This window comes from Hemitrygon akajei, chromosome 14 (genome assembly GCF_048418815.1).
Source record: "Hemitrygon akajei chromosome 14, sHemAka1.3, whole genome shotgun sequence".
In the NCBI taxonomy this organism is placed as follows: Eukaryota; Metazoa; Chordata; class Chondrichthyes; order Myliobatiformes; family Dasyatidae; genus Hemitrygon; species Hemitrygon akajei.
The window spans coordinates 105,101,485-105,127,833 of NC_133137.1; the positions used below are offsets into that span (position 1 = coordinate 105,101,485).

At 41.0% G+C, this 26,349-nt stretch overlaps 1 protein-coding gene across 1 annotated transcript in view; it reads left to right on the plus strand.

The window, feature by feature from the left end:
• Positions 1-26,349, plus strand: part of snd1 (staphylococcal nuclease and tudor domain containing 1) — a 1,008,210-nt gene that overhangs the window by 882,022 nt on the left and 99,839 nt on the right. The window contains exon 19 of the mRNA XM_073066877.1: positions 9,779-9,902. Within this exon, the coding sequence (XP_072922978.1) occupies positions 9,779-9,902 (124 nt within the window). The remainder of the gene's footprint in view (positions 1-9,778; positions 9,903-26,349) is intronic.

Below are 26,349 nucleotides of genomic sequence, written 5' to 3' on the forward strand. Positions count from 1 at the left end.
GGTCGAGTACACCTTGTACTGAGCTATCTGATTGACCATATCCGCGATGCGGGGTAGGGGGTACACGTCAAGCTGCGTGAACCTATTGATGGTCTGGCTATAGTCCACGACCATCCTATTTTTCTGCCCGGTCCGAACAACAACCACCTGGGCCCTCCAAGGACTTGTGCTTGGCTCAATGATCCCCTCCCTGAGCAGCCGCTGCACCTCCGACTGAATGAAGGCCCTGTCCCCCGTGCTGTACCTCCTGCTTTTAGTTGCCACAGGTTTACAGTCGGGGTCAGGTTGGCGAATAACGGTGGGGGAGGGATCTTGAGGGTGGAGAGGCTGCAAGTGGTGTCAGTAGCGCGGCCGTTGGCATGGTGTTGTGTGGGATGTGCGGGTTGGTGTGTGTGTGTGTGTGGTCAGTAGCGGGGTATATGACAAAGTTCCACAAAACTGAGGATTTCTGACAGTGATTGGTGGGTGGGGCCCATCATGCTCCATTGTCACACTTTTCAGGTGGCTCTGGAAGTCGAGCCCCAATAGCACCAGGGCACACAGTTGAGGCATGACCAGTAATGCAAAGTCCCGATATTCTGTGCCCTGCACCACCAATGTTGCTACACAACCCCCCCGGATGTCTGTGGAATGCGATCCAGAAGCCATAGTGACCTTCTGGCTTACCAGCTGTGTCACGAGTCCGCAGGGTTGCACTGTGTCCGGGTGAATAAAACTCTCAGTGCTGCCCGTGTCAAACAGGCAGCTAGCCCTGTGCCCCTGCACCAGGATGTCTATCATTGACCTTGCGAGCTGGTGTGGAGTGCTTTGGTTGAGGGTCACAGAGGCCAGAGTTGCATTGCCGTCTTGGTGCCCGGTCAGCACCCGTGGGTCGGAGGCGGGGCGAGGTGGCGCCAACAAAGATGGCTGCCCCCATGCCTCGCACGCAGCGGGCAGGCAAGATGGCGGCGACCAAGATGGCCGCCCCCATGCCTCGCACGCAGCACTGCTCGACCCCGCTCGTGGTTTGGACTCACAGGCCTTGGCGAAGTTTGCGTAGACGGTGTTCGCCAGCCACAGGTATTGTCTTTTGAGGGCATCCAGTGCCCCTTAGTAGGTCGGCAGTCCCTGATCAGGGAGTAGACCCGCGGACTGACCCTGGAGAGGAGAATTTTGTGCATCGAGGCAGGCTCGGTCATTTGAATCTCCTCCAGGTACGATTCGAAGCATGCAAGCCAGAGTTCAAAAGCGATGCCGGCTTCCGGAGATTGAGGGTCAATATCCAATCTGTCGAGTCGTAAAATGGTCACCATGTTTTAAAATTGCTGCTAATAAATTGATGCACCATCAATAACTCTCGGAGACGGGAGGCGAACGATAGGCTTTTATTAGCAGCAAAATGGAGCACAGCATCTCGGAGACTGAGGTGGGGAGCAGTGCCTCCAATCGCCTTTATACAGGGGTCTGTGGGAGGAGCCACAGGAGCAGTCAGCAGAGGGGCATGTCCAGTTAGGTATACATAGTTTACCACACCTAGCCACACAGTCATGTGTATATAGAGTAGAGCAGTGGGCTAAGCACACACCCCTGAGGTGTGCCAGTGTTGATCATTAGCGAGGAGGATATGTTATCACCAATCCGCACAGACTATAGTCTTCAGGTTAGGAAGTTGAGGAAAGTAGTGATCAGAGGAAACAACAAAATGGAGAGGTTGGACAAGTATGAGAAGTGGGAAGGATTAAAAGACAGTAGGTTAGTGAAAGGACAAAAAAATTATTGCCCCCGAAGAGTTGTAGTTGAAGCAGAATCTTACCTTCAGCTACAATGCCAGAAAGTTGTATCAGTGGTTTTCATCTGAAATTATTGAAAACTTAAGTGGATCTTACAGCACAGAAACAGGCCCTCTGGTCCATGCCAACCAAGATGCCTTCTGAGCTACTTCTCTTTGCCTGCATTTGGCTCATATCCCTCTAAACCTTGCCCATCCATGCAGTTCCTTTTAAATGTTGTTCTTCCTCTGGCAACTCTTTCCATATGCTGACCACCCTCTGGATGGAAAAGCTGTCTCTTGGGCTCTTAATTAAATCTTCCCCTTTCTATCTCCAACCTGCGTCACCAACTTGAGGAAAGAAAGACTGTGCATATTCACTTAGTCTGAGTACTTCAGGATCTCACACAGTTTCTCCATAAGATCATTTGTTATTCTCCTACCTGCCAATGAATATAGTTATTGTTAAGTCTAAGGCTTTGAAATGTCTGATTAAACATGAGGTTACATTTCTTTGAGGACGTTGGTAGTGACAATAGAAGTGAGAGGCTCTAAGGCTATCTCGGTGGGGGTCATGCTGTAGAAAGAATGGATATCTGAGAAAGGTTCATTCATAAACAGGAGACATTTTCAATTTGCACTCTCCCATACTGTATCCCTCCTGAGTGTATTTGATGGAGCAGTGTAGAAGGAGCATGATCTAATATTATTATTGTCTTATAGTTCCACAAATGAAAATAACTCTTAATGGTCGATTCTGTAACAATTCAGTTCATTTTCACTAATGGCTTCTGTTTATTTTAATCCGCCAGATTTTGGTATATTTTGAGTTCTTTTTTTCATAAAGTTAGACAAGAACAAATATTTTAACTTTTCTTGCCTTATTGGATCAGCTGTGTCAAATGTAAATGCTCGTGGATTGGGAGTTTATTTAAATCCTGTACAAACAACAGCCTCTCTAAATGAAATTTGTTTCTCTAGTACTGTACATTTTGTTGAGAGAGGATGCACACTGATTTATTTAACCTGAGGGGCAGAAACCCATCAACTATAGAATCAAATGTTGGTGATATTTACCACTTCACTCATTTCAAGCACAGAGGTAAAAGAGAAGACTATTTAACCTTGCAGCATTTTCTGCCATTCAATGACAATACAACTGATTTTGTGATCTTTTTCATAAGCCTGTCTTTGCCTCAAAACCATTTGACTTCTAATTAGAAAATTTATAGGCTTGCATTACTAACTTTATTTTTGGGGGAAAAAATGTTAGAAACACCCATCACACTTTGCTTCTAATTATTTTAACTTTTTATCAGAATACATCCTAGATTCCCCAGCCAGCAGAGATTCTTGCTACCCTATGAATTCCCTCAGTGTCTTGAAAATATAAGCATTATAAATTTCAGAGATTACACCATTTTCCCTAGTCTTGCAGATTCACTTAACCAATTAATATCTATTTGGAATTTTGTACTTTCATCCACATTGTTCCCTTGTTTGCTGTACCATCTATCGTGATGCTGTTGGTGAACTTGTGTATGTGTTTCTTTATCCCATCATTCATACTGTGCATAAATATGATGAATCTTGAAATTTCGCAGAGATCCCTTTGGGACACCACTCACCATCGTTGCAGTTAGAGTACCTGTCTATTACCTTCACCCTCTCTCCTCAATTGATGTCCTTAGCAGGTCAGCCATTTGCCTTCAATTAATAGAAATTGTTATCATAGAACTTTAGAAGCTTCTGAAGTCACTGTAGCCTAAATTTTTCTCTTCTGAAAGATCTACCTGTCTGACTGTTTCTTTAAGTGGAGATTGTTTAAGTAGTTTAGGATCTCCTTCTCTCCTTCCACTTCCATTACCGGCTTCCTTGCCTTCGGCTGATGCCTTTTGCCCTCTGGTATTCATTTTCAGCGATTAAAAATCAAAGTTCAGGCATATAAAAGTGTTATAAATGCTTTAGTATAAATAGTGAAAGGGTGGTAAAAAAATTGAAAGATGAATGAAGCAAAGCCAAAATACGACCTACTCCATCTAGTGCCCCAAGTGATCTCCAGCCTAGGTAGTTCTAAGGTAGGGGCATGTTTGGCACAGCTTTGTGGGCTGAAGGGCCTGTTTTGTGCTGTATGTTTTCTATGTTTCTATGAGCCGAATCCCAGTGTTAGAAAATAACCAGGGAACTTCTGAATGCCATCTGTCCTTCCTGTACTGTGCTCCCTATTATTATTGATAGTGTCCCTCAAAAACAAGCACTGGTGGCAAAGATTGTTACTTTCTTCTTGGTATGAACAGCAGCCCTTGTGAATTGGCAGTTGTTGGCTCATTACGTCACCTCAAAGGGATGCAGTATATATCAGGTTTTGTATGTTCATTTAAGATCCCATGGATGTTGCTTCAAGATGTGAAATAGAGGTGAATCCTCTTTATAATTTTTTTATTTTATTTAGAGATACGGCACAGTAACAGATCCTTTCGGCCCATGAGTTTGTGCCGCTCAATTGCACCCATGTGACTAATTAACCTATTGCCACGTACGTCTTTGGAGTGTGGGAGGAGACCAGAGTGCCCGTAGGAAACCCACACAGTCCGGCGAGAACATGCAAACTCCCTACAGACATTGTGAGAATTTACCAGGTCACTGGTACTCTAATAGCATTGAGCTAACGGTTATGCTATCGTGCCACCATGTTTTTAATGCACCTAGCATTGTTTTGTTTTAAGTAAAGCTTCCATTCTCTTTTGTGGCACTATATAAATATTTTTCTGGAATTCTATAGTAATAGCATCCATAAGATGTGTCCTGTCAATTATCTTTCAAACGGAACTACTCTGGAAAAAGAAGTCAACAGGGTTGATCTGTAAGACTTTTCTCGTTTCTTGTAATCACTTTAAAAACTTAAAACTTTCAGTGTTCAAGATAACTTTCTGACAAAGGATGAAACAAAAGGAAGCCCTTTCAGATGCTGAATACACAGCTGGACCTAACTGCATTTGTCAAGCTGCATGGTAGATTTTTCAAAACAGTTAGAAAGAAACATCAAAACAACTTCAAAATATTTTTTTCAGCCTACATATGTTAAGTCTTTTTCTCTGCCGGATCAGTAGCTGAATTTCTTCCCTGCAGCACCTGTATTCAACAAAAATTGTCAGTTCTGAAAAGCGCACCCGTGTTATAGCTGTGTAACAGAAATGTATGAGTACTTTGTGTTCCATGGGTTCCTCAGGGGCCTTATAAAAATATAAATTCCTATTCCTCTATTTCCTATGTACTGCAATTGCTGAAGTTAACAGATTTTGTTGATCTAATTTAAGATTTATCTTGAGGCAAGTATCAAAACAGCTCTTAACAGCAATCCAAGGCCACAATATTCAAAGTGCTAAACGGTAAATATGGGTTTAAAACTGAATAAGAGTGAGTCATTGCTCTGCAGATAATAGTTTAAAATGTGTGAGTGATAGTCAGAACAGTCCTTCTTTTAAAAAATAGACATAGACCAGTACAGCACAGGAATAGACCATTCAGCCAACAATGTTGTGCCAAAGCAGCTAAAAAGCAAATCAAAAACACCCAAGCACTAATCCGATCTGCTTACACAATGTCCATATCCCTTCATCTTCCTTACGTCCATGTGCCTATCTAAATGTCTCTTAAAAGTATTTAATATACTTGTCTCTACCACTATACCAGGCAGCGAAATCCAGGCATCCACCAGTCTGAGTAAGACACTTGTCTGTCGCATCCCCTTTGAACCTACCCCCTCTCAGCTTCAATGCAGCCCTCTGGTATTAGATATTTCATCCCTGGGAAACAGATACTCCTTGTCTACTTTATGCCTCTCATGACCTTATAAACTGCTATCACCTCAACCTCCGCCACTTTGTAGAAAACAATCCAACTTTATTCAGCCTCTCATGATAGCACATGCCTTCTAAACCAGGCAGCGTCCTGGTAAATCTCTTCTGTACCCTCTCCAAAGCCTCAACATTCTTCCTATAGAGGGGTAACCAGAACTGTATGAAATACTCCAGATGCGGCTTACCCAGAGTTTTAGAAAGTTGCAACATAACCTCTTGACTTTTGAACTCGATGGCTCAACTAATAAAACAAGCATTCCATAAGCCCTCCTAACCACCCTGTAGACCTGGGTAGCACTTTCAAGCCCTTCTGTTTTTATTCCTAATTTTATTACTAACCAGCCATAGCATAAAGAAGGTACCAAATTCTAGAGATTAAAGGCTCACTACTTTGAGTGAAATACACAAAGAAAACAGATGGCCTCAGTGTAGTTCAAAGGCTATGAAACAATTTCACTACTTCAACAATTTGGAACCTATGAAGAATTTGAAGGTCTTGACAATCATCTTGAATGTTACAATGAAAATGAAGATTAGGAGGATGCAATCATCGAAAAGCGTTATATGAAGGCTATCCATAATTTGCACTAGGTGCCTCCGCTGAATTTGTTTATTTACAGTCAATCAAAAGAATTGGGCAGCGCACACTGGTTGAATTCCTCTGACAATAAATATTACACAGTTCTATAGTACTGAAATAAGATTGGTAGTGTTCTAATTTGCTCAGTATTTCATTTAAATACATCATTTGTTACTCAGTTGAGCAGTAGTTTGTCTTTTAAAATTTTTTTAACTATTTCAACGAAACTTCAGCTAATTGGGGCAGCTGCTTAATTGGGCCAAAATGTACTGCTCCTGATGTGTCCCAATTAACTAGAATCCACTGTATTTCTAAAATTGTTTTGGAATGTCACAGCAAAACATGTCTTTAATACACGTTACCCATTGAAAACTGTTCAAACCAGAAGATTGCTCATTCAAGATAGGAAATAGCACCAGTAGTCTGAAGTGAAATGAGTGAGCATATATGCTGGAGCATCATTAATAACCCATTACCGAAACATTACTTAGTACATGGGACTAAGCATTAGCTGCTTGTATTGCCAGTGGTGATGTAGTCAGCTGTCCATAAGCTAGCAATAGATAAGGATTGTTATTCTTAATTAGGGACAAGACTTTGGACCACTTTGTTCTATTGCTGTTTTTGAAGGCCATGCAGTGACCTGGCTGAAAGGAATGTATTTGTTTTACAAGTTCTCTGACTATTCAGTGACATTGGTATTAGATTCATGGCAAGGGGTAGGTTCTAAAAGCCATGATTCCAGAGTTCCTGATCATGCTATAAGCAAAGAGACCATAAGCAAACCTGCCATTCCTTGAATCAAACCAGCTGTATTGAGATGGGTATTTTGTAGTACAGAGTAACTCACGTAGAAATGATTCTATGTTGCTGCAAGCTCCTAATGCCGTATAGCACTAGGAGCTTGTGGGCCAGAACTTGGATGAACAAAAGACCTCTCAGTTTTGTGTGCATGATCTCAAAGAAAGATTTGTGCTTACGTTGCTTTTTGCAACAATAGATTGTTCCAAATAGCCTTACAGCCAATTAAATGGTTTTAAAATGTTGGTCACTATCATAATTTGGGAATAACAGCAAACATATTGTGGGCTTAGTTATTTAATTGGCTTAGGTCACTCGCTCTTCTTAAACTAGTATCCATGGAGTCTTTTATATCTACGTGGAAGTGGAAGTCAACCTGTCCTTTAATGTACCTTCTGAAAATGGCTGTTATGTCCTTCTGAATTGAAGTGCAGTTGTCCAGCTGGACTTTATGCTCTGGTCTCTGAAATAGATTGTTTAATTAACTTTCTTCCTCAGAGGCTCACACTTGGAAAGTTGTGGCGCATCTATTTATTTTTCATTCCAAGTGAGCCCGGTGACCCAGCCCTGCTACCTTGCACAGGTTAGCTAGATCTGTTGTGTAGGAGAAGCATCTGTAATCCTTTGCTGTTCTAATTGCATTTGTGGAGAGCAGAGTTTAGGAGCACATTAACGAGTTGTGGATCAGCTGCATTTTGAAATTTATACTCCCATATACACAGGAAATGAAGCCCTTGTCTTGAAGTAGAAGCAGGTGTCTATTCTTATTTTTGTTTTGCTTTGTGCATATCTTCATTGTATTTGAAGAAAAAACAGTTGTGACTTGAACTTCCAAAGAGCACAACATAATAATTGAAGATAACAAAATGTTCTTTGAATTTAAAATGTAATTCATAGAACAGAGGCTCTCCCAGCAGATGATTTTTTTAAAAAAGGAAACTGGACTACCAAAATGTATTGATATGTTGTTTACTGGTTTGAGCAACAATTGAGCCCATCTAGATTGGTGGTTGGGGTATTAGAGATAGGTCTGTGTCCTTCAATGACGAAAGATGAAATTGGTGTTTGAGGCTTCTAACTGAGAAAAGAAAATCACAATCTGGCTTTATTTTGTCCATCAAGATGGAGGGCACAATGGTGATCAAAATAAACTTCCTAAATAGTCAGAAAAATGCTTTAAGAAGGACTAAATCTTTCCACGGGAAAAGATCCAGAAGCAATCTTTTCGAGAAAAGCAGGGATGAAGATGTGTGAAAAGGGAAACCAGGGATTTTATTTTCATAAGAACAGGAAGATCAAGGGGAAGTTTAAAATTATGTCAAAATCACGAAAGGTGTTGCTGAAGATTTTAAAAAAATCATTGATGGAAGCTTCTTAACTTTAACATAATGGACAAAAGAAACGAGATAATGTAAGAGAAAAAGTATAGTTATGATCTTAAATATGCCATCAGAAAGGATGATGGAAGCAAATTTGACATTAATTTTCCAAAAAGGATGCCGAAGAGAAAATTATTGAAGTGCCGTTAGGAAAGGGCAATGAAAGGGGGCAATTTGAACAGTTCAAATTTATTTATTATCAAAATATGTACAACCTTGAGATTCATCTCCTAACAGGCAGCCACAAAACAAAGAAATCCAAAAGAACCCATTTTTTAAATAAAAGAACACTGACAAACACCCAAAGTGCACAGAAATTAAAAAAAAATTGTGCAAGCAAATAGTGTTCTAAACTGAGGTCCGCAAAGAGAATCCGTCCATGGGCCCTTAGTTTAGCACAGAGCAGAGCTGCAAGCTGAACCAGCACAACCCTCACCTCAGACCCCAACACCCAACCTTTTTCAATCTGGCCAGCATGGGCTGTGTCAGTTTTAGTTTCCAGGAAGAGGAGTTTTGGGATACTTCAGCTACTTATTTTACTATCTGTCATTTTTATGTGATTCAGTTAGTTTGTAAATTCAGAATCAGAAAGAGAAACAGCAGGGAAAGTCCAGCCTACTATCTACGTTTGACCATGCCCAAACAGTTCTAAAACACATTCGTGTAGTTAATGGAGAAGTCTTACTTGAGCCAGATGAGAGCTTATTCACAATGATGAATAAGGATAAGCAGTTACCCAGTCAACAGTTTATTATATTTGGTATCCCTCGCCCCAAGAACTATATGGTAACTCACAGAAGGGCTGCAAGCCCTAGCACAATATCTCAGCTGAACTACATTGTAAATGGACCCTGATAAGCTTCTGAACAACACTGAAGCTGGTTTTGTACAGGATAACATGAATTGTTTGCATTAGCCAGTCACTGCTCCCAGTTCTAGGAAGCAGATGGAATTCTAGTTTTCTTCTTGCCATATACAGCAAATTATGCCTTCAGCCTCTGAGGTTTGCTTGCATTTATTTTGAAATCATAATCAGCTGGATTTAAAGTTAAAGCATCAGCAATCCAATCTACAAAATGATTTAGAATATCTATAATTTTCTTCCTTGTTGATTTTGACTTCAAATTAAAACACACACATGGACAATAAAACTGATTTTCTGCAATAATGTGTTACAATATAACTTTTGATGAGAAATGTTTTAGTCAGAAATCCAATTTTTTTTATCTTGACACAAGGGTTGCCATTTAGTTTTTTTTTCAAATGGTGTTTTATTCACTGAGTATTCTTCACCAAAACCTTTCTCTCTGCATAACCCTTCGTGGAACGCTCTTAAGTTTATGGCAATGTGTTAATTAAGATAGAGTAAATGTTTATATTTACTTAGCCTTTACTCTGTTCTTCTTTGCAGGTACTCAGCTGGAGAAATTAATGGAGAGCATGAGGACCGAGATAGCAGCTCATCCACCTGTAGAGGGCTCCTATTCACCCCGTCGAGGAGACTTCTGCATTGCCAAGTTTATTGATGGAGAATGGTAAAGAGCAAATTGCATTAATGTTACTTCTGTGTAGAAAAAGATCAAACTAGCCAGTTTACTCTGACAGACTGTAATATTCAAAAACAAATCATGCTTGATTCAAGAGCAACATCTTATCGGCATGTGCATAATATCTTTCTTCATGGATGTCAGGTGAACACACTAAATGTTTAGCATGTTATCATATCTACTAAACATCTCCCAAACATTTCGAATGTTTCTCTTTGAATATGCAGTCACCGCAGCTAAGCCAAAAAAACACACTGTTAAAAAAATAGTGACAATTATTAGAACCATAGATAGCTACATCATTGAAAGGAGGCTAATGGCTGTTAAGAGCAAAAGGACAAAAAATGGATTAACTTCTCTACTCAGATTGTTCAGATTTTAGAAGTTGGTTATGTGGATATCTTTTATCATTTTAAAATACCTTATTGAAGCACTAAACTCAGTGAATACTTTTTCTGAATGTTTTTCAGTGGAGGGCATGCACCTTATTGTACAGATTTAATTGAGGTAGTGGTATATTATTGGATTCTTCGTCATTCCTTGTCACCATGTTGAGAACAAGATGGTTATGACTTGAGGAAAAGCTATGGTCCATTCATCTCACACTGAGATCTGTAATACAGCATAAATACAGTTGTTAATTATCTGTGGAAGTCACCTTTATCGTGTACTCTGCAGCAGTCCCAGATATAAAGTAAGGATAACCCTTACAGAGAGAAAGGTAAATCTTTAAACCACCTGATTCTTCCAAATTTATTTTAGACCCATCGTTTCAAGGTGGCTTGGCTGATTGTCTTTATATTGCTGCTACTAATCTGTGATTATAATTTCATGATGTCACTGAGACACAAGGTTCACATTTTTATGGAAGCAGAAAGACACAAAATCTCTACAATTGGGATCATTTTCACTTTAGCAATACCAGAAAGGAATTTCGCTTGCTGTCAAGTAATCAATGCTGTGTTGCCAAATTTTGTCTATTTTAACAGACATCTCAGTTTCCTGATTACTCTGCTGTCTACTGGCATTTCAAAACCACACTATCGGTCCTTCTCCCAGCACTCTCATTGTAGCCAAAGAAAACACCAACCCATGTCCAATCTGTATTTTTCTGGAGATTATGGGTAAAAGCCCTAAGGTGTTACTCCCCTCTGTTCTGGCAATACCCTTTATATTGAATGTGTTTTTATACTCTTACAAACACATTATATTACAATGATCCCAGCTCTTCACAAACTCGTATGATCAGCTGCGGTTTAATATTTGCGTTTTTAGAAAGATTGTACATAATGTCAAGTCAAATCAAGTCAAGTCACTTTTTATTGTCATTTCGACCATAACTGCTGGTACAGTACATAGTAAAAATGAGACAACGTTTTTCAGGACCATGGTGTTACGTGACACAGTACAAAAACTAGACTGAACTACGTAAAAAACTACACTAGACTACAGACCTATCCAGGACTGCATAAAGTGCACAAAACAGTGCAGGCATGACAATAAATAATAAACAAGACAATAGGGCAGTAAGGTGTCAGTCCAGGCTCTGGGTATTGAGGAGTCTGATAGCTTGGGGGAAGAAACTGTTACATAGTCTGGTTGTGAGAGCCCGAATGCTTTGGAGCCTTTTCCCAGATGGCAGGAGGGAGAAGAGTTTGTATGAGGGGTGCGTGGGGGCCTTCATAATGCTGTTTGCTTTGCGAATGCAGTGTGTAGTGTAAATGTCCGTAATGACGGGAAGAGAGACCCCGATGATCTTCTCAGCTGACCTCACTATCCGCTGCAGGGTCTTGTGATCCGTGATGGTGCAATTTCCGAACCAGGCAGTGATGCAGCTGCTCAGGATGCTCTCAGTACAACCCCTGTAGAATGTGATGAGGATGGGGGGTGGGAGATAGACTGTCCTCAGCCTTCGCAGAAAGTAGAGACACTGCTGGGCTTTCTTTGCTCGGGAGCTGGTGTTGAGGGACCAGGTGAGATTCTCCCGTCAGGTGAACACCAAGAAATTTGGTGCCCTTAACGATCTCTACCGAGGAGCCATCGATGTTCAGCAGGGAGTGGTCGCTCCGTGCCCTCCTGAAGTCAACAACCATCTCTTTTGTTTTGTTCACATTCAGAGACAGGTTGTTGGCTCTGCACCAGTCCCTGAGCCGCTGCATCTCCTCTCTGTAAGCTGACTCGTCATTTTTGCTGATGAGACCCACCACGGTCGTGTCATCGGCGAACTTGATGATGTGGTTCGAGCTGTGTGTTGCAGCACAGTCGTGGGTCAGCAGAGTGAACAGCAGTGGACTGAGCACACAGCCCTGGGGAGCCCCTATGCTCAGTATGATGGTCTTGGAGATGCTGCTCCCGATCCAGACTGACTGAGGTCTCCCAGTCAGGAAGTCTAGGATCCAGTTGCAGAGGGAGGTGTTCAGGCCCAGTAGGCTCAGCTTTCCAATCAGTTTCTGAGGGATAATTGTGTTGAATGCTGTACTGAAGTCTATGAACAGCATTCGAACGTATGTGTCTTTTTTGTCCAGGTGGGTTAGGGCCAGGTGGAGGGTGATGGCAATGGCGTCGTCTGTTAAGCGGTTGGGACAGTACGCAAACTGCAGGGGGTCCAGTGAGGGGGGCAGCAGGGTCTTGATATGCCTCATGACGAGCCTCTCGAAACACTTCATGATGATGGATGTGAGTGCAACGGGACGGTAGTCATTTAGGCAAATGTAATTTTTCAATTTGAAAACTGCAGCATTGGGAATATCAATAATGTGCTCATCAGGCTCACTTAATAGCTTGTATAGAAAATGTTAAGTCTGGCACCAGATGATAGCAGGTTGAAGTTTCCACATTCAGTCACTAACTTTAAATGATTGGGGTGGTGTTTTTGAGATTTGCCTTTTGGCTTGAACTCTTGATTTTCAATCCAAAGCACTATATCGAAAGCAGAATGTAGTTACATTTTAGTTGAGTTGCCACAATTATTGTCCAGTCTTCAAACACATGCTTGTTTTAAAGTCTGGAGTCACTGACATGATAGACTTCAGGAAAAGGGGAAGGAGAAAGAGATTTATGTTTATACAGAAAAGACTATAATGATATGAGAAAAGAACCTGTGATGAGTTTTTAGTTTAGACTGCCTTAAAAGCACTGCTCCATTGGTATAATTGGATTGCCTGTTAAAAGGCAATATACCTAATGACTTGGCCTCTCTAGCGTCTAAGACAGTAAATTCCACAGATTCACCACCCTCTGGATAAAGAAATTCTTCCTCACCTCTGTTCTAAAGGTACGTCCTTGCATTCTGAGTCTGTGCCCTCTGTCCTATTCTCTCCCAATATGGGGAACATTCTCTCCATTTCCACTCTATCTAGGTCTTTCAATATTTGATATCTCATGGCCAGCGTGCTCTCCCGAAGGTACTTACTCTTAACAGAATACTCTTCAGTTAGAATACTAGCCCTCCTGTTCATTTCACTTTGAATTGCTCATTACAGCTTCACCTTAATAATTGAGCATTGATTGCTGAGCTCTCTTCACTTCAATTCTGCTCATGGGAAGGGAATTGGAATGGGAAACTTGGAAAATTTCGCTCCTTCACTTCGTGGACACTGAGTTCTTCACAAAATATACAGTCACTCCATAGTGGAGAATGCCATGTAGATTGGAGATGAAACCTGACAAGATTTTAGCTGTTTAGTTAGTACCACTCAAGCCTCTTTAGACTGTGGTTTTGTGTTTGGCATCAAGATTTGAGCTTATAAACCTAGCCAACACATTAGCTCAATACTAAATGAAGCAAAAAAAAAAGCTACAGATGCCGGAACTCTGAAGCAGAGAATACTGGAAGCATTCAGCAGGTCAGGCATCACTATGGGCGAGAGAAACAACTTGAGCATTTTCTGGTCATGGACTTCAATAGAACCGAAAATCGAGAGTAGAGTTGCACAGAGGGAGTAGGGTAGAGAGAATAGAAGAAATGCTAATTGAGGGTACAGACTAAACTTGTTTAGATTGCGATTATTATAAAAAGCAACAGCTGGAGGTTGGTGAGTAAACTGAAGCAATTTGAAACACAAAGATGCAACCACATCTGTGGAAAGAGAGCAAAAAAAAAGAAATGGTTACTAAATTGCTAAATTCAATACTAAGCCCTTAGGTCATCAACATTTCTAGGTTACACTAGGCAATCAGCAGCAGTGTAAGAGAACAAAAATGTTGGAAAGTTTACCCCATTTCCACTCTGACTTCTCTTCAGGTTATTGACTGAATGAATATATATATCCGGCATATTTGTCTTTAATTCAGCACAAGTAAACCCCACATTTATTAAGCTGACTGAAATTTGCCCTTACAGAATCCTCAAATCACTACCCAAAAAATTTTGAGTTACGGGATAAAATTCACTCTCACGGAATTTACACGAGCAAAAGTAAATGCAATATTCACTTCTTCAACTCAAGTTTTTTGACATAAACTGGTAATATAGCTGCACATTTTCTAGGAACACAAAACCAATCCCTGCCTATAAAGTGGGGTCACCTGTAATTAAGTTGTCTTGAAGTTGCGGGCAGTGGGTTTAAGTGGACTAGACAGAGCTGGGATGGAACAGATATTACATTAATGCTGTTTTGTTTAAGTTGACTTTACAGGTTTCAAAGAACTGGAACTCTTTTGTTATCCAAACCACAAACTTTGATTAATTCCCTATCCAACAGCTAATATTGTTTAAATTTGCTGACCAAATTGAAAAGGTTTTGCATTTAATAGGAAATGTTCAATTATCATTTCTTATCCATCTCAGAGGGTGCATGGTTAAAATTAATAGCTGCAAGTTAAAAGATATCATTTTGGCTTAATAGTAGCATCCTTGTCTCTCATTATACTGCCCATGTCACTGAAGACTGTTGATTTAGATAAGCACCACAGCACAATACTAGAGGAATATTGGGTAGTTCATGCTAGACTTAAGGAGAGTGGAGGCCCGATCATTGAGGGTGTTTAAGGAGGAGATTGATAGGTATCTAATTAGTCAGGATATCAAGGGATATGGGGAAAAAGCCAGAATTTGGAACTAGATGGGGGAATAGTTTAGCTCATGGTGGAGTGGCGGAGCAGACTCAGTGGGCCGAATGGCCTACTTCTGCTCCTTTGTCTTGTGATCTTGTGGGTAATAAGTAACTTAATTGGAACATGTGATGCTGAAGGGTCTTGATGGAGTGAATACAGAAGGAATGCTTCCCCTTGTGGGAGAATCTAGAAAAAGGGGTCACTATTTAAAAAGAAGGGGACACCCATTTAAGACAAAAATCAGGCCATTTTTAAGAGTATCTCGAGTTATTTGAACTCCCTTTCTCAACTGGTGATATAAATGTTGTCTTTGAATATTTTAATAACAGTGGTGTAAGCAAGTGGTATTGTCTTTGACTTTATTATTATTATTTACATCCTTCATGTACATGAGGAGTAAAAATCTTTACGTTACGTCTCAGTCTAAATGTGCAATGTGCAATTTATAGTAATTTATAATAAATAGTATGTACAACAGGGCAATCCAGTATAACATAGAAATACAATTGTATCAGCATGGATTAATCATTCTGATGGCCTGGTGAAAGAAGCTGTCCCGGAGCTTGTCGGTCCTGGCTTTTATGCTGCGGTACCATTTCCCAGATTGTAGCAGCTGGAACAGTTTGTGGTTGGGATGACTTGGGTCCCCAATGATCCTTCGGGCCTTTTTTTCACATCTCTCTTTGTAAATATCCTGAATAGTGGGCTGGGCTGACTGCACCACTCTCTGTTGAGCCCTGCGATTGAGAGAAGTATAGTTCCTATGCCAGGCAGTGATACAGCCAGTCAGAATGCTCTCAGTTGTGCCCCTGTAGAAAGTTCTTGGGATTTAGGGGTCATACCAAACTTCTTCAACCATCTGAGGTGAAAGAGGTGCTCTTGTGCCTGTTTCACCACACAGCCGGTATGTACAGACCACGTGAGATCCTTGGTTATGTGTATGCTGAGGAACTTAAAACTATTCATCCTCTCAGCCCCAGATCCATTGATGTCAATAGGGATTACCCCGTATCCATTCCTCCTGTAATCCACAACCAGCTCCTTTGTTTTTGTGACATTGAGGGAGAGGTTGTTTCTCTTGACACCACTGTGTCAAGGTGATGACTTCTTCTGTGTAGGCTGCTTCATTATCATTTGAGATTAGGCCAATCAGTGTAGTGACATCAGCAAATTTAGTTAGCAGATTGGAGCTGTGGATGGTGACACAGTAAAGGAGGGGGCTTAGGGAACAGCCTTGAGGGTCACCTGCATTGAGGGTCAGGGGGCAGAGGTGAGGGAGCCCACTCCTACCACCTGCCGGTGATCTGACAGGAAGTCCAGGATCCAGCAACACAAGGCAGGGTGAAGGCCGAGGCTTCTGAGCTTTTTGTCGAGCCTGGAAGTAATTATGGTGTTGAATGCTGAACTGTAGTCCAAGAACAGCATTTTCACATAAGCATCCTTCTTTTCCAGATGTGTTAAGGATGGTGAGTAGAGCTGTGGCTATTGCGTCATCTGTAGATCGGTTGTGTTGGTAGGCGAATTGTAGGGGGGCCAGTGTAGCTGGCAGTATGCTGCAGATGTAGTCCTTGACCAGTCTCAAAGCATTTGCTTATTATTGAGGTGAGTGCGACAGGATGCTAGTTGTTCAGACATGTTTACCTTGGTCTTTTCAGGTACAGGAACAATAGTAGGTGTAACGAAGCAGGAGGGCACTCTACACTGGGAGGGGGAGAGATTAAAAATGTCTGTAAACACACCTGCCAATTGTACCGCACACACTGATTGAGTACCTGCCCTGGGATGCCATCTGGTCCTGCAGTCTTGCAACTGTCTAGTGATTGGAAGCACTTGCGTACTTCAGCCTCAGAGATGACCAAGCTAAAGGTCTCTTCAGGGGATCTCCTCAGGAGCTTAGTTTTGGCAGTATCAAATTAAGCATTTAAAAAAAAAGATTTAGCTCATCTGGAAGAGGGGCAGCGATGTTAGAAATGCCACTGCCTTTAGCTTTGAAGTCTGTGATGATGTGGAGACCTTGCCATAAGCTACGTGTGTTGTTGGTGGAGAATTGTGTCTGGATCTTGTCCCTGTATTATTGTTTTGCTGCCTTGATGACTTTACACAGCTCATAGCTGCATTTCTTGAGTTCCTGTTGGTCACCGACAACGTAAGCTCTGTGTGTGCTAAGTGCTGCCTGTATGGAACTGTTGATCTAGGGTTTCTGGTTTGGATACACCCTGACCGATTTCTGTAGGACAACATCCTTGATGCACTTCCGGATGAAACTTGTGACCCCTTCCGTGAACTCCCCAGGCATCCTCATCATGGAAGACATTCCAATTGACTTCATCGAAGCAGTCCTGTAGCGTGGAGACCGATTGGTCAGACTAACAGTGGATGGTTTTAACTGTGTAGATGTTAATGTAGATAAAATGTGGATTTGACGTTACAAGCAGATTCCTGTGATCTTATTAAATAGTAGAGCAGGCTTATGGGCTAAGTGTCCTAATGTGTATAACTGATCTGTTCCTGTTGTTGTACTGCAAAGTACTGGTTAGAAGTTAGCATTCTTCTCATTAGACTTGATTAATTGGGCAACGTTCCCATTTGGAATTAATTTTGTGCCAATCTCCTGGCTCTCAAGCTAGATCTGCAGTGAGCTGAGTGATGGTTTAGCCATGGCCCCCTTTTACAGTAGCAGTTGGTATTTACTAGAATTTTCCTCTTGACACTGGCAAAACATGGTCATTTGCATTGCAGGGAACTGCTTGTAAAACCAATCTTCAGATGCTTCCTGGCTTGGCACATATTTTCCTTGCAAAGATCAACATTATGTCTTGAAGCAGTTTTTTAGTTGAATGTGTGTCATCAATGTAATCTGTTAATTTTAGAGTTCTCCTTTTCATTCCTGAAGGTCTGTCATGGTATTTCATCCCATGGCCTTTGATGACTTATGTGCTATCCAACTTCACATATTAGGACTTCTCAGTCAGAGCTTTCACCTCTGAACCACCGCCCATTTTGAGCCGGCAGTAGAACGTACAGATTATATAGTAATTACAAAAACCCTATTGAGAGAAGGAATGTTTCCGGATTTTCATTTTGTGCTCAACATGCCTTTCAGACCTAAAACTTTTCCCATCCCTCCCCTGTCTTCCAGTCCCACAAATCCATCCACCATGGCATGTAGATTAATGCAGAAAACACCCATTCACTCCACTGTGCCTTTTGGAAAAGAGGTATCTAACCTCATCCTTTTTAGCACTAAGTTTGTAGACCTGTAGGATAGCTCATTAATTACAGGTATATCAGGGGCCTTTTTAAGTGGTAGTGTTTCTGTCATTACCACCCTTCAGGCAGTGAGCTCCAGAGCTTAGTTGTTCTCTGGTTTTAAAAAAAACCTTCATCTGTCCTCTGATCCAATTACAATGATTCTATGCCCATTGGTATTTGACCTCTATAATTTGGGAAATAGTTCCTTTCTCCATATTTACTCATAATTTAATTTCTCTCAGCTATCTCCCTATTAGTCCTTGTCTCTGGCCCAAAAACAATAGTTTATGTAATAAGCAAACACAAGGAAATCTGCAGATGCTGGAAATTCAAGCCACACACACAAAATGCTGGTGGAACACAGCAGGCCAGGTAGCATCTATAGAAAGAAGCACAGTTGACGTTTCAGGCCGAGACCCTTCGTCAGGACTAACTGAAAGGAAAGAAAGTAAGAGATTTGAAAGTAGGAGGGTGAAGGGGAAATGTGAAATGATAGGAGAAGACCAGAGGGGGTGGGGTTGAAGCTGAGAACTGGAAAGGTGATTGGCGAAAGGGATACAGAGCTGGAGAAGGGAAAGGATCATGGGACGGAAGGCCTTGGGAGAAAGAAAGAGGGAGGGGAGCACCAGAGGGAGATGGAGAACAGGCAGAGAGACAGGAAAAAAAAGAGGAGGGGGGAAAAAACCTAAATATATCAGGGATGGGGTAAGAAGGGAGGAGGGGCATTAACGGAAGTTAAAGAAGTCAATGTTCATGCCATCAGGTTGGAGTTTATGTAATATTTCTGCATTTTCCAGTCCTTGCAATGTTAATCTCCAGAATAAACATACATTTTCTATATTTAGTTGATTAGAACCTCACATAGTACTTAAGTTTTGATTTTAATTCTAGCATAATGCCCATGCTGTTATTCTATAGTATATCTAATAAACGAAAGCATTTCATGTGCCTTTTTACTCACCATTTTGCCTTTTTGGCTCTCAAAATGAGTCCATTGACGTACACTTCATATTCTTCCTATTTCTCAAAACCACTGAAAATCTTTATATTTATTGTATATTCCCATGGTTTTGTGGATTAAATTACACTTGCCATTTTTCTGACCAGCTAATTAGACCATCTGTATCTTGGATTCTGAGGCTTTCCTCCTCATTGTCATTTGAATGCCTATTTTATTGCATTTGCAGACAGCATTTTTTATGCCACCATGTGTTCAGCTCTAAATCATTTACATGTATTACAAAATCTAAGGAACCAAGAATTAAGACCAGCTTTCTTGCCACCCATCAATTTTTATCCTTCATATCACTATACTAGCCTTGGATCCAATTTGACATATCCACATCCTTTTTCGGCACACCTACTGTCTGGAACCTTGTCAGAAGCTTGCTGAGCCCTATTAAACTATATCAAATGCACTGCTCTCATCGACCTTTCTTGTTACTAAAACATCCATCCAGTCTAACATAATCTTCCTTAACAAGTCCATGGTCACTAATCCTGATTGATGTGTGCTTTTCTAAATGATTATTTATACAGTCCCTCAGGATGGATTCTATTAATTGGCTTACCTTAGGAGGTAAACTATCTGACATGAAATTATTTTATCTTTTCCTCTCTTTATAAAGAATGCTATAATGTTGGTAGCCCACCAATCTTCTAGCTCCATTCCAGTAGCCAGCGGAATATTGTAGTCAGAGCTTCTGCAGTTTTCTGCCTTCTTTCCTCTTGTAGCCTAGTGTGTATTTCTCTTGTTCTGGTGATTTAAACATTTTCAAAGGCTTCGTCTTATCCATTGATCATCTTATTCAACATTTTGTGGTCTTTAACTTTATGTACAAGATCGTATCATCCACTTCTGTTATGAAGACAGTAGGAAAATATTTTTAAGAACTTTATCCACATTTAGCTTTCTTTTCTAATTTTACTCCTATGTTTTCTTTGCTCTTCCAGATTTTCTACTGCATTAAGCAGAAAACTGAAGTAAGCTTCCCATTTTTGCTTTTGGATCTCTAGATTTAACAGTTCCAATTCTTGAATACCTTCTGTTGCCATAAGTCTGATTTATCTGTTTATAGCTACTTTCAGTCAACTTTGACTAAATTGTATGAATTTGTTTATCCTATATTTTAAAATAACACATTTATTCTGTGTCTTCTGTGAGTTAGCCAGTTCTCTAATCTACTTGTATACCATTCCCAGTGCCACGTTCTTGTCTTGTTCCAATGCCATGTTTCTATCCTGTGCAATCACCTTCCATCTTCACAAAAACTACAATAAATTTGTCAAGTGTGACTTTTGTTTCATAAAACCATGCTGATTAAGGTAAAATGTGATTTTCTAAACGTCTTGCCACTACTTCCTTAATTATAAATTCTAGTTATTTTCAATTGCAGTTCTTAAGTTAACTGCCCATTGTTTGCTGATAATTCAGTATTTGCCCTGGATATTTCCAATGATCAATTTTCTTCCGAAAGTTTTTAGCTCTGGTTATTCACCACCCTCAGGTAATTAGTAAAGTTTACGTCTTTTAAAGCAAGTCTTTTTTCCTTGTTCCATGTTTTGTTACTAACAAGGTTGATATAGTATTTCGTTGACACTATTATTTTTCTCTGCTGCTTCATTATGGAAGAGATCTGAATGGACATTATTGACTTCAAACTTGGTCAACACATCTGGGATATCGACAGCACCAGAGAACTGGTGCAAAAGAGGAGTTGAGGCCTGAGGGATCTTGAATGGTGTACCAGGTTCAAGGGCCAGGTGGCCAACCCTTGCTCCTGTTTTCTTGTATTCTGCACATAACATAGATCTTCTGCCCAGCATCCCTGTGCATGCTTTTTGAGAGCATTTAATTTAATCACACTCTCCCCTTTCCTTTAAAGTACTTACCCAAACTTTTTCCTGATACTGTCCAAGAAGATTGCTTCCATAAAAGTTATTAGGTTTCACTGCTCTTTCTGGCAGTGCATTCCATATGAGAGCGATTCATGTTGTAATTTTCTTTTAAATCACCTTGTTAATGTTTCTGAAAGCTGAAGTGAGAGTGACAGCTCTTGAAATCAAGGCACATTTGACTGAGTCAGGCATGAAAGAGCCCGAGTAAAACTGAACTCAATAGCCATGAAAGGGATAGCACTCTAGTGATTGGAGTCAAACCTCAAACAAAAAGAAGAAGGTTTTATAGTTGATGGAAATCAGTTATCCTGGCCCAAGGCCGTGGAACTACACGAGTTCCTCAGACTGTGACCAGTCTTCTTCAATTATTTCATCGAGAGCTTCCTTTTATCATGAGGTCAGAGGTGGGGATAATTTCTGATGATTATGCAATTTTCAATTTTAATTTCCAATCCTTAGCAAATGAAGCAGCCTTTGCCTGCACATTGCAAGAGTCGGACAGCATTCCTGTCTGTGCCAATATGTTGTAGGCAGCTGTCGATCCCAGGGGATCATGGGTTTGCACCTCTGGTGGACTGTGTCCCCTCCAAGGCGCAAGCCTTGGTGGGAAGATTTGAAAAACCGGCTGTTGCCCATGCAGCGGGATCCCCCTCTCCATGTCACTGACGTAGTCCAAGGGAAGGGCAAGTGCTGATACAGCTTGGCATCAGTGTTGTTACAGAGGTAGCCAGAATGAAGTTGTAAACAACATCAAACTGCCTTAGGGACCCTTGCTCCAGATTTCTCCTTCAGGGAGAGTTTTCTGCAGAGTTTTCCTTCACCTATGTGGCTGCCATCCAAAGCTGATGAGCCCCACCTGCCTGAAGCAGCTGGTTTTGAGGCACCAGTGGTCCACCTTTGCCCCTTCTTTTGTCAGTAGAAACAGTTCTGCCAGGCCTAGTAGCTAAGACACATGTGAAGGCTAAGAGTTGGACTTGGTTGTCAGAGGCTGTTTGAGACGCACAACATTTGGAGCACTTTATAGGTAGGGGGAGCTTATCCCCATCACTCCCAGCTATGACAACCTTAGGAACCAGTTAATATGTAGCAAATGGTATTTGTATCACAGGGTTGCTAGCAATGAGTGTGTACAGCATCATCGAACTAGCCACTCTACCCGTGCTATCACCATGTTTCTCACCAGCAATGCCCTTGGAAGTTAGTTCAAAGTAAATTTATTATCAAACTACATACATGTCACCATACATAACCCTGAGATTAATTTTATTGTGGGCACACTCAGTAAATCCAATAACAATAATAGAATCAACGAAAGACCACACCAACAAGGCGGATAACCATTGTGCAAAAGTCAATAAACCGCAAATTCAAAAATAAAGAAAAATTGAAATGATATTTTTCAGGGCAACTCTCAAAGCTCACTATGATTTTGTCCAGCTTTAAACCTGCTGTCTAATTTACTGAATTGGACGAAAATAGGGTTCAAATTAGAGACAACCAAACAAATTGTACAAACCCCATTTCCAGAAAAGTTGGGATATTTTCCAAAATGCAATAAAAACAAAAATCTGTGATATGTTAATTCACGTGAATCTTTATTTAACTGACAAAAGTACAAAGAAAAGATTTTCAATAGTTTTACTGACCAACTTAATTGTATTTTGTAAATATACACAAATTTAGAATTTGATGGCTGCAGCACACTCAACGAAAGTTGGGACAGAGTTAAAATAAGATTGAAAACTGCACAGAATATTCAAGTAACACCGGTTTGGAAAACTCCACATTAAGCAGGCTAATTGGTTGCAGGTGAGGTATCATGACTGGGTATAAAAGTAGCATCCACCAAAGGCTCAGTCTTTGCAAGCAAGGATGGGTCGTGGCTCATCCCTTTGTGCCAAAATTCGTGAGAGAATTGTTAGTCAGTTCAAAAGGAACATTTCCCAACACAAGATTGCAGAGAATTTAGGTCTTTCAACATCTACAGTACATAATATTGTGAAAAGATTCAGAGAATTCAGAGACATCTCAGTGTGTAAAGGGCAAGGTCGGAAACCACTGTTGAATACACGTGATCTTCGAGCCCTCAGGCAGCACTGCCTAAGAAACCGTCAAATGTTACTGTGACAGTTATAGCCACCTGGGCTCGGGAGTCCTTCGGAAAACCATTGTCACTTAACACAGTCCGTCACTGCATCCAGAAATGCAACTTAAAACTGTATTACACAAAGAGGAAGCCATACATCAACTCTATGCAGAAACGCCGGCGAGTTCTCTGGGCCTGAGCTCATCTCAGATGGACCGAAAGACTGTGGAACCGTGTGCTATGGTCAGATGAGTCCACATTTCAGCTAGTTTTCAGAAAAAACGGGCGCCGAGTTCTCTGTGCCAAAGATGAAAATGACCATCCTGATTGTTATCAGCAAAAGGTGCAAAAGCCAGCATCTGTGATGGTATGGGGGTGCATCAGTGCCCACGGCATGGGTGAGTTGCATGTATGTGAAGGTACCATTGACTCTGAGGCGTATATTAGGATTTTAGAGAGACATATGTTGCCATCAAGGCGATGTCTCTTCCCTGGATGTCCATGCTTATTTCAGCAGGACAATGCCAGACCACATTCTGCACGGGCTACAACAGCCTGGCTTTGTAGACACAGAGTGCGTGTGCTTGACTGGCCTGCTGCCAGTCCAGATCTGTCTCCTATTGAAAATGTATGGTGCATCATGAAGAGGAGAATCAGACAATGGAGACCATGGACTGTTGAGCTGCTCAAGTCTTATATCAAGCAAGAATGGACAAAATTTCCAATTGCAAATCTACTACAATTAGTATCCTTAGTTCCAAAACAATTAAAAAGTGTTATTAAAAGGAAAGGTGATATAACACAATGGTAAACATGCCTCTGTCCCAACTTTTGTTGAGTGTATTGCAGCCATCAAATTCTAAATTTGTGTGTATTTACAAAATACAATTAAGTTGGTCAGTAAAACTATTGAAAATCTTTTCTTTGTACTTTTGTCAGTTAAATAAAGGTTCACGTGAATTAACATATCACAGATTTTTGTTCTTATTGCATTTTGGAAAATATCCCAACTTTTCTGGAAATGGGGTTTGTATCTTGACATGCCTTCTATGCATGGATGAGTTAAAATTGTACTCTCCTTCATCAGTAAAGCTAAAGCAATGAATTTAAATAACAGAACTATTTTCTAAAGTTATAAACTTGACCTTTGGATTAGTTAAGTGTAGAACATTAAACATAACGAAAAGTGCGATAGAGCTAGTAGAATATAAAACAGCGGGATACTATACAGCTGATGGATAAATATGAAACACGTAAGTATCTGGGATATCAACAGGTAAATAAAATAGATCATACTGCGATAAAGGGAAAATGTGTGACAGAATTTACTATAAAGCTTAAGAAAATTTGCCAGAGCTCAATAATAAAAATATAACAAAGACAATAAACACTTCCACTATACCCATATTAACATATTCTTTTGGCATAATATCTGGTCTGAAACCAATCTGGAAAATTTACAAAGGAAAATAAGAACTGCAATGACAAATTTTATAAAACACTATGCACACTTGAATGCACTTAGATTATTATTACCTAGGACAGGAGGAGGAAGAGGAATAACAGACATAAAATATTTACCTAATAGTCAGATAAAACTTCTGAGGATATATTTTCATCAGTGAAAACGGGATTCAGCACTCCGCGTGAGCATATGTAATTCTGATTAGAAGTGCCAACTAAAATTACAACACAGAAAAATGAAGAAATCATCACTACAGAAGAAAAAGGTAACCAATGGAAGAGCGTGACCCTCTGTAGATGACATCCCCATGATGTGAGCAGACTGGATCTTGACAAGGAAGTTTTGGACGCCGGCCTCAGAGTTGGACCCCTCTTCCCGGAAACAGAGGGGTTCCTTGTGGGAATACAGGATGAGGTGGTTAACACACAGAAAAATCAGAAAGATATAATCAAAGACTAACAAATTCAAGACAATCAATGCAGGCAATGCAAGGGAGGCCAGAAACAATGCAATATATTATGGGATCATGCAGCAGTTTAACTCAATCTGATTACTTATACAGGTACAATCAAGTGGCAGATATCATTAACCAAAAAACAAACAAGAGAAAATCTGCAGATACTGGAAATCCAAGCAGCATTTACAAAATGCTGGAAGAACTCAGCAGGTCAGGCAGCATCTATAGAAAAAAGTACAGTCGATGTTTCAGGCCAAAACCCTTCAGCAGGACTGGGGAGAAAAAGCCGAGGAGTAGGTTTAAAAAGTGGGGGAGAGAGATAGAAACGCAAGGTGATAGGTGAAACCTGAAGGGGCAGGGATGAGGTAAAGAACTGGGAAGTTGATTGGTGAAAGAGGCAGAAGGCCATGGAAGAAAGAAAAGGGAGGAAGAGCACCGGGGGAGGTGATGGGCAGCCAAGGAGATAAGATGAGAGATGGAAAAGTGGATAGGAAATCTCCTAGCACTTAACCTTGCAAACAGAACAAGCGGTACACCTGCCCCTACACCTCCTCCCTTACTACCATTCAAGGCCCTAAACAGTCCTTCCAGGTGAGGCGGCACTTCATCTGTGAGTCTGTTGTGGTCATGTACTGTGTCCAGTGCTCCCGGTCAGGCCTCCTGTATATTGGTGAGACCCCATGTAGATTGGGAGACCATTTAGCCAAGCACCTATGCTCCATCCACCAGAAAAAGCGGGATCTTCCAGTGGCCACCCATTTTAATTTCACTTCCTATTCCTGTTCCCGTATGTCTATCCATGGCTTCCTCCATTGTCATGATGAGGCCATGCTTGGGTTGGAGGAACAACACCTTATATTCCGTTTGGGTAGCTTCCAACCTGATGGCATAAACATTGATTTCTCAAACTTCTGGGAATGCCTCCACTGTCCTTTACCATTTCCCATCCCCTCTTCCCTCTCTCACCTATCTCCTTGCCCACCCATCACCTCTCTCTAGTGCTCCTCCCCCTTTCCTTTCTTCCATGGCCTTCTGTCTCTTTCATCAATCTACTTCCCACCTCTCTACTTCATCCCTCCCCGTTCAGGTTTCACTTATCACCTTTTGTTTCTCTCCCCCCCCCCCCCCCCCCCCCCACTTTTTAAATCTAGTCCTCAGTTTTATTTTCCTCAGTCCTGCTGAAGGGTTTTGGCCTGAAACATCGACTGTACTTATTTCTATA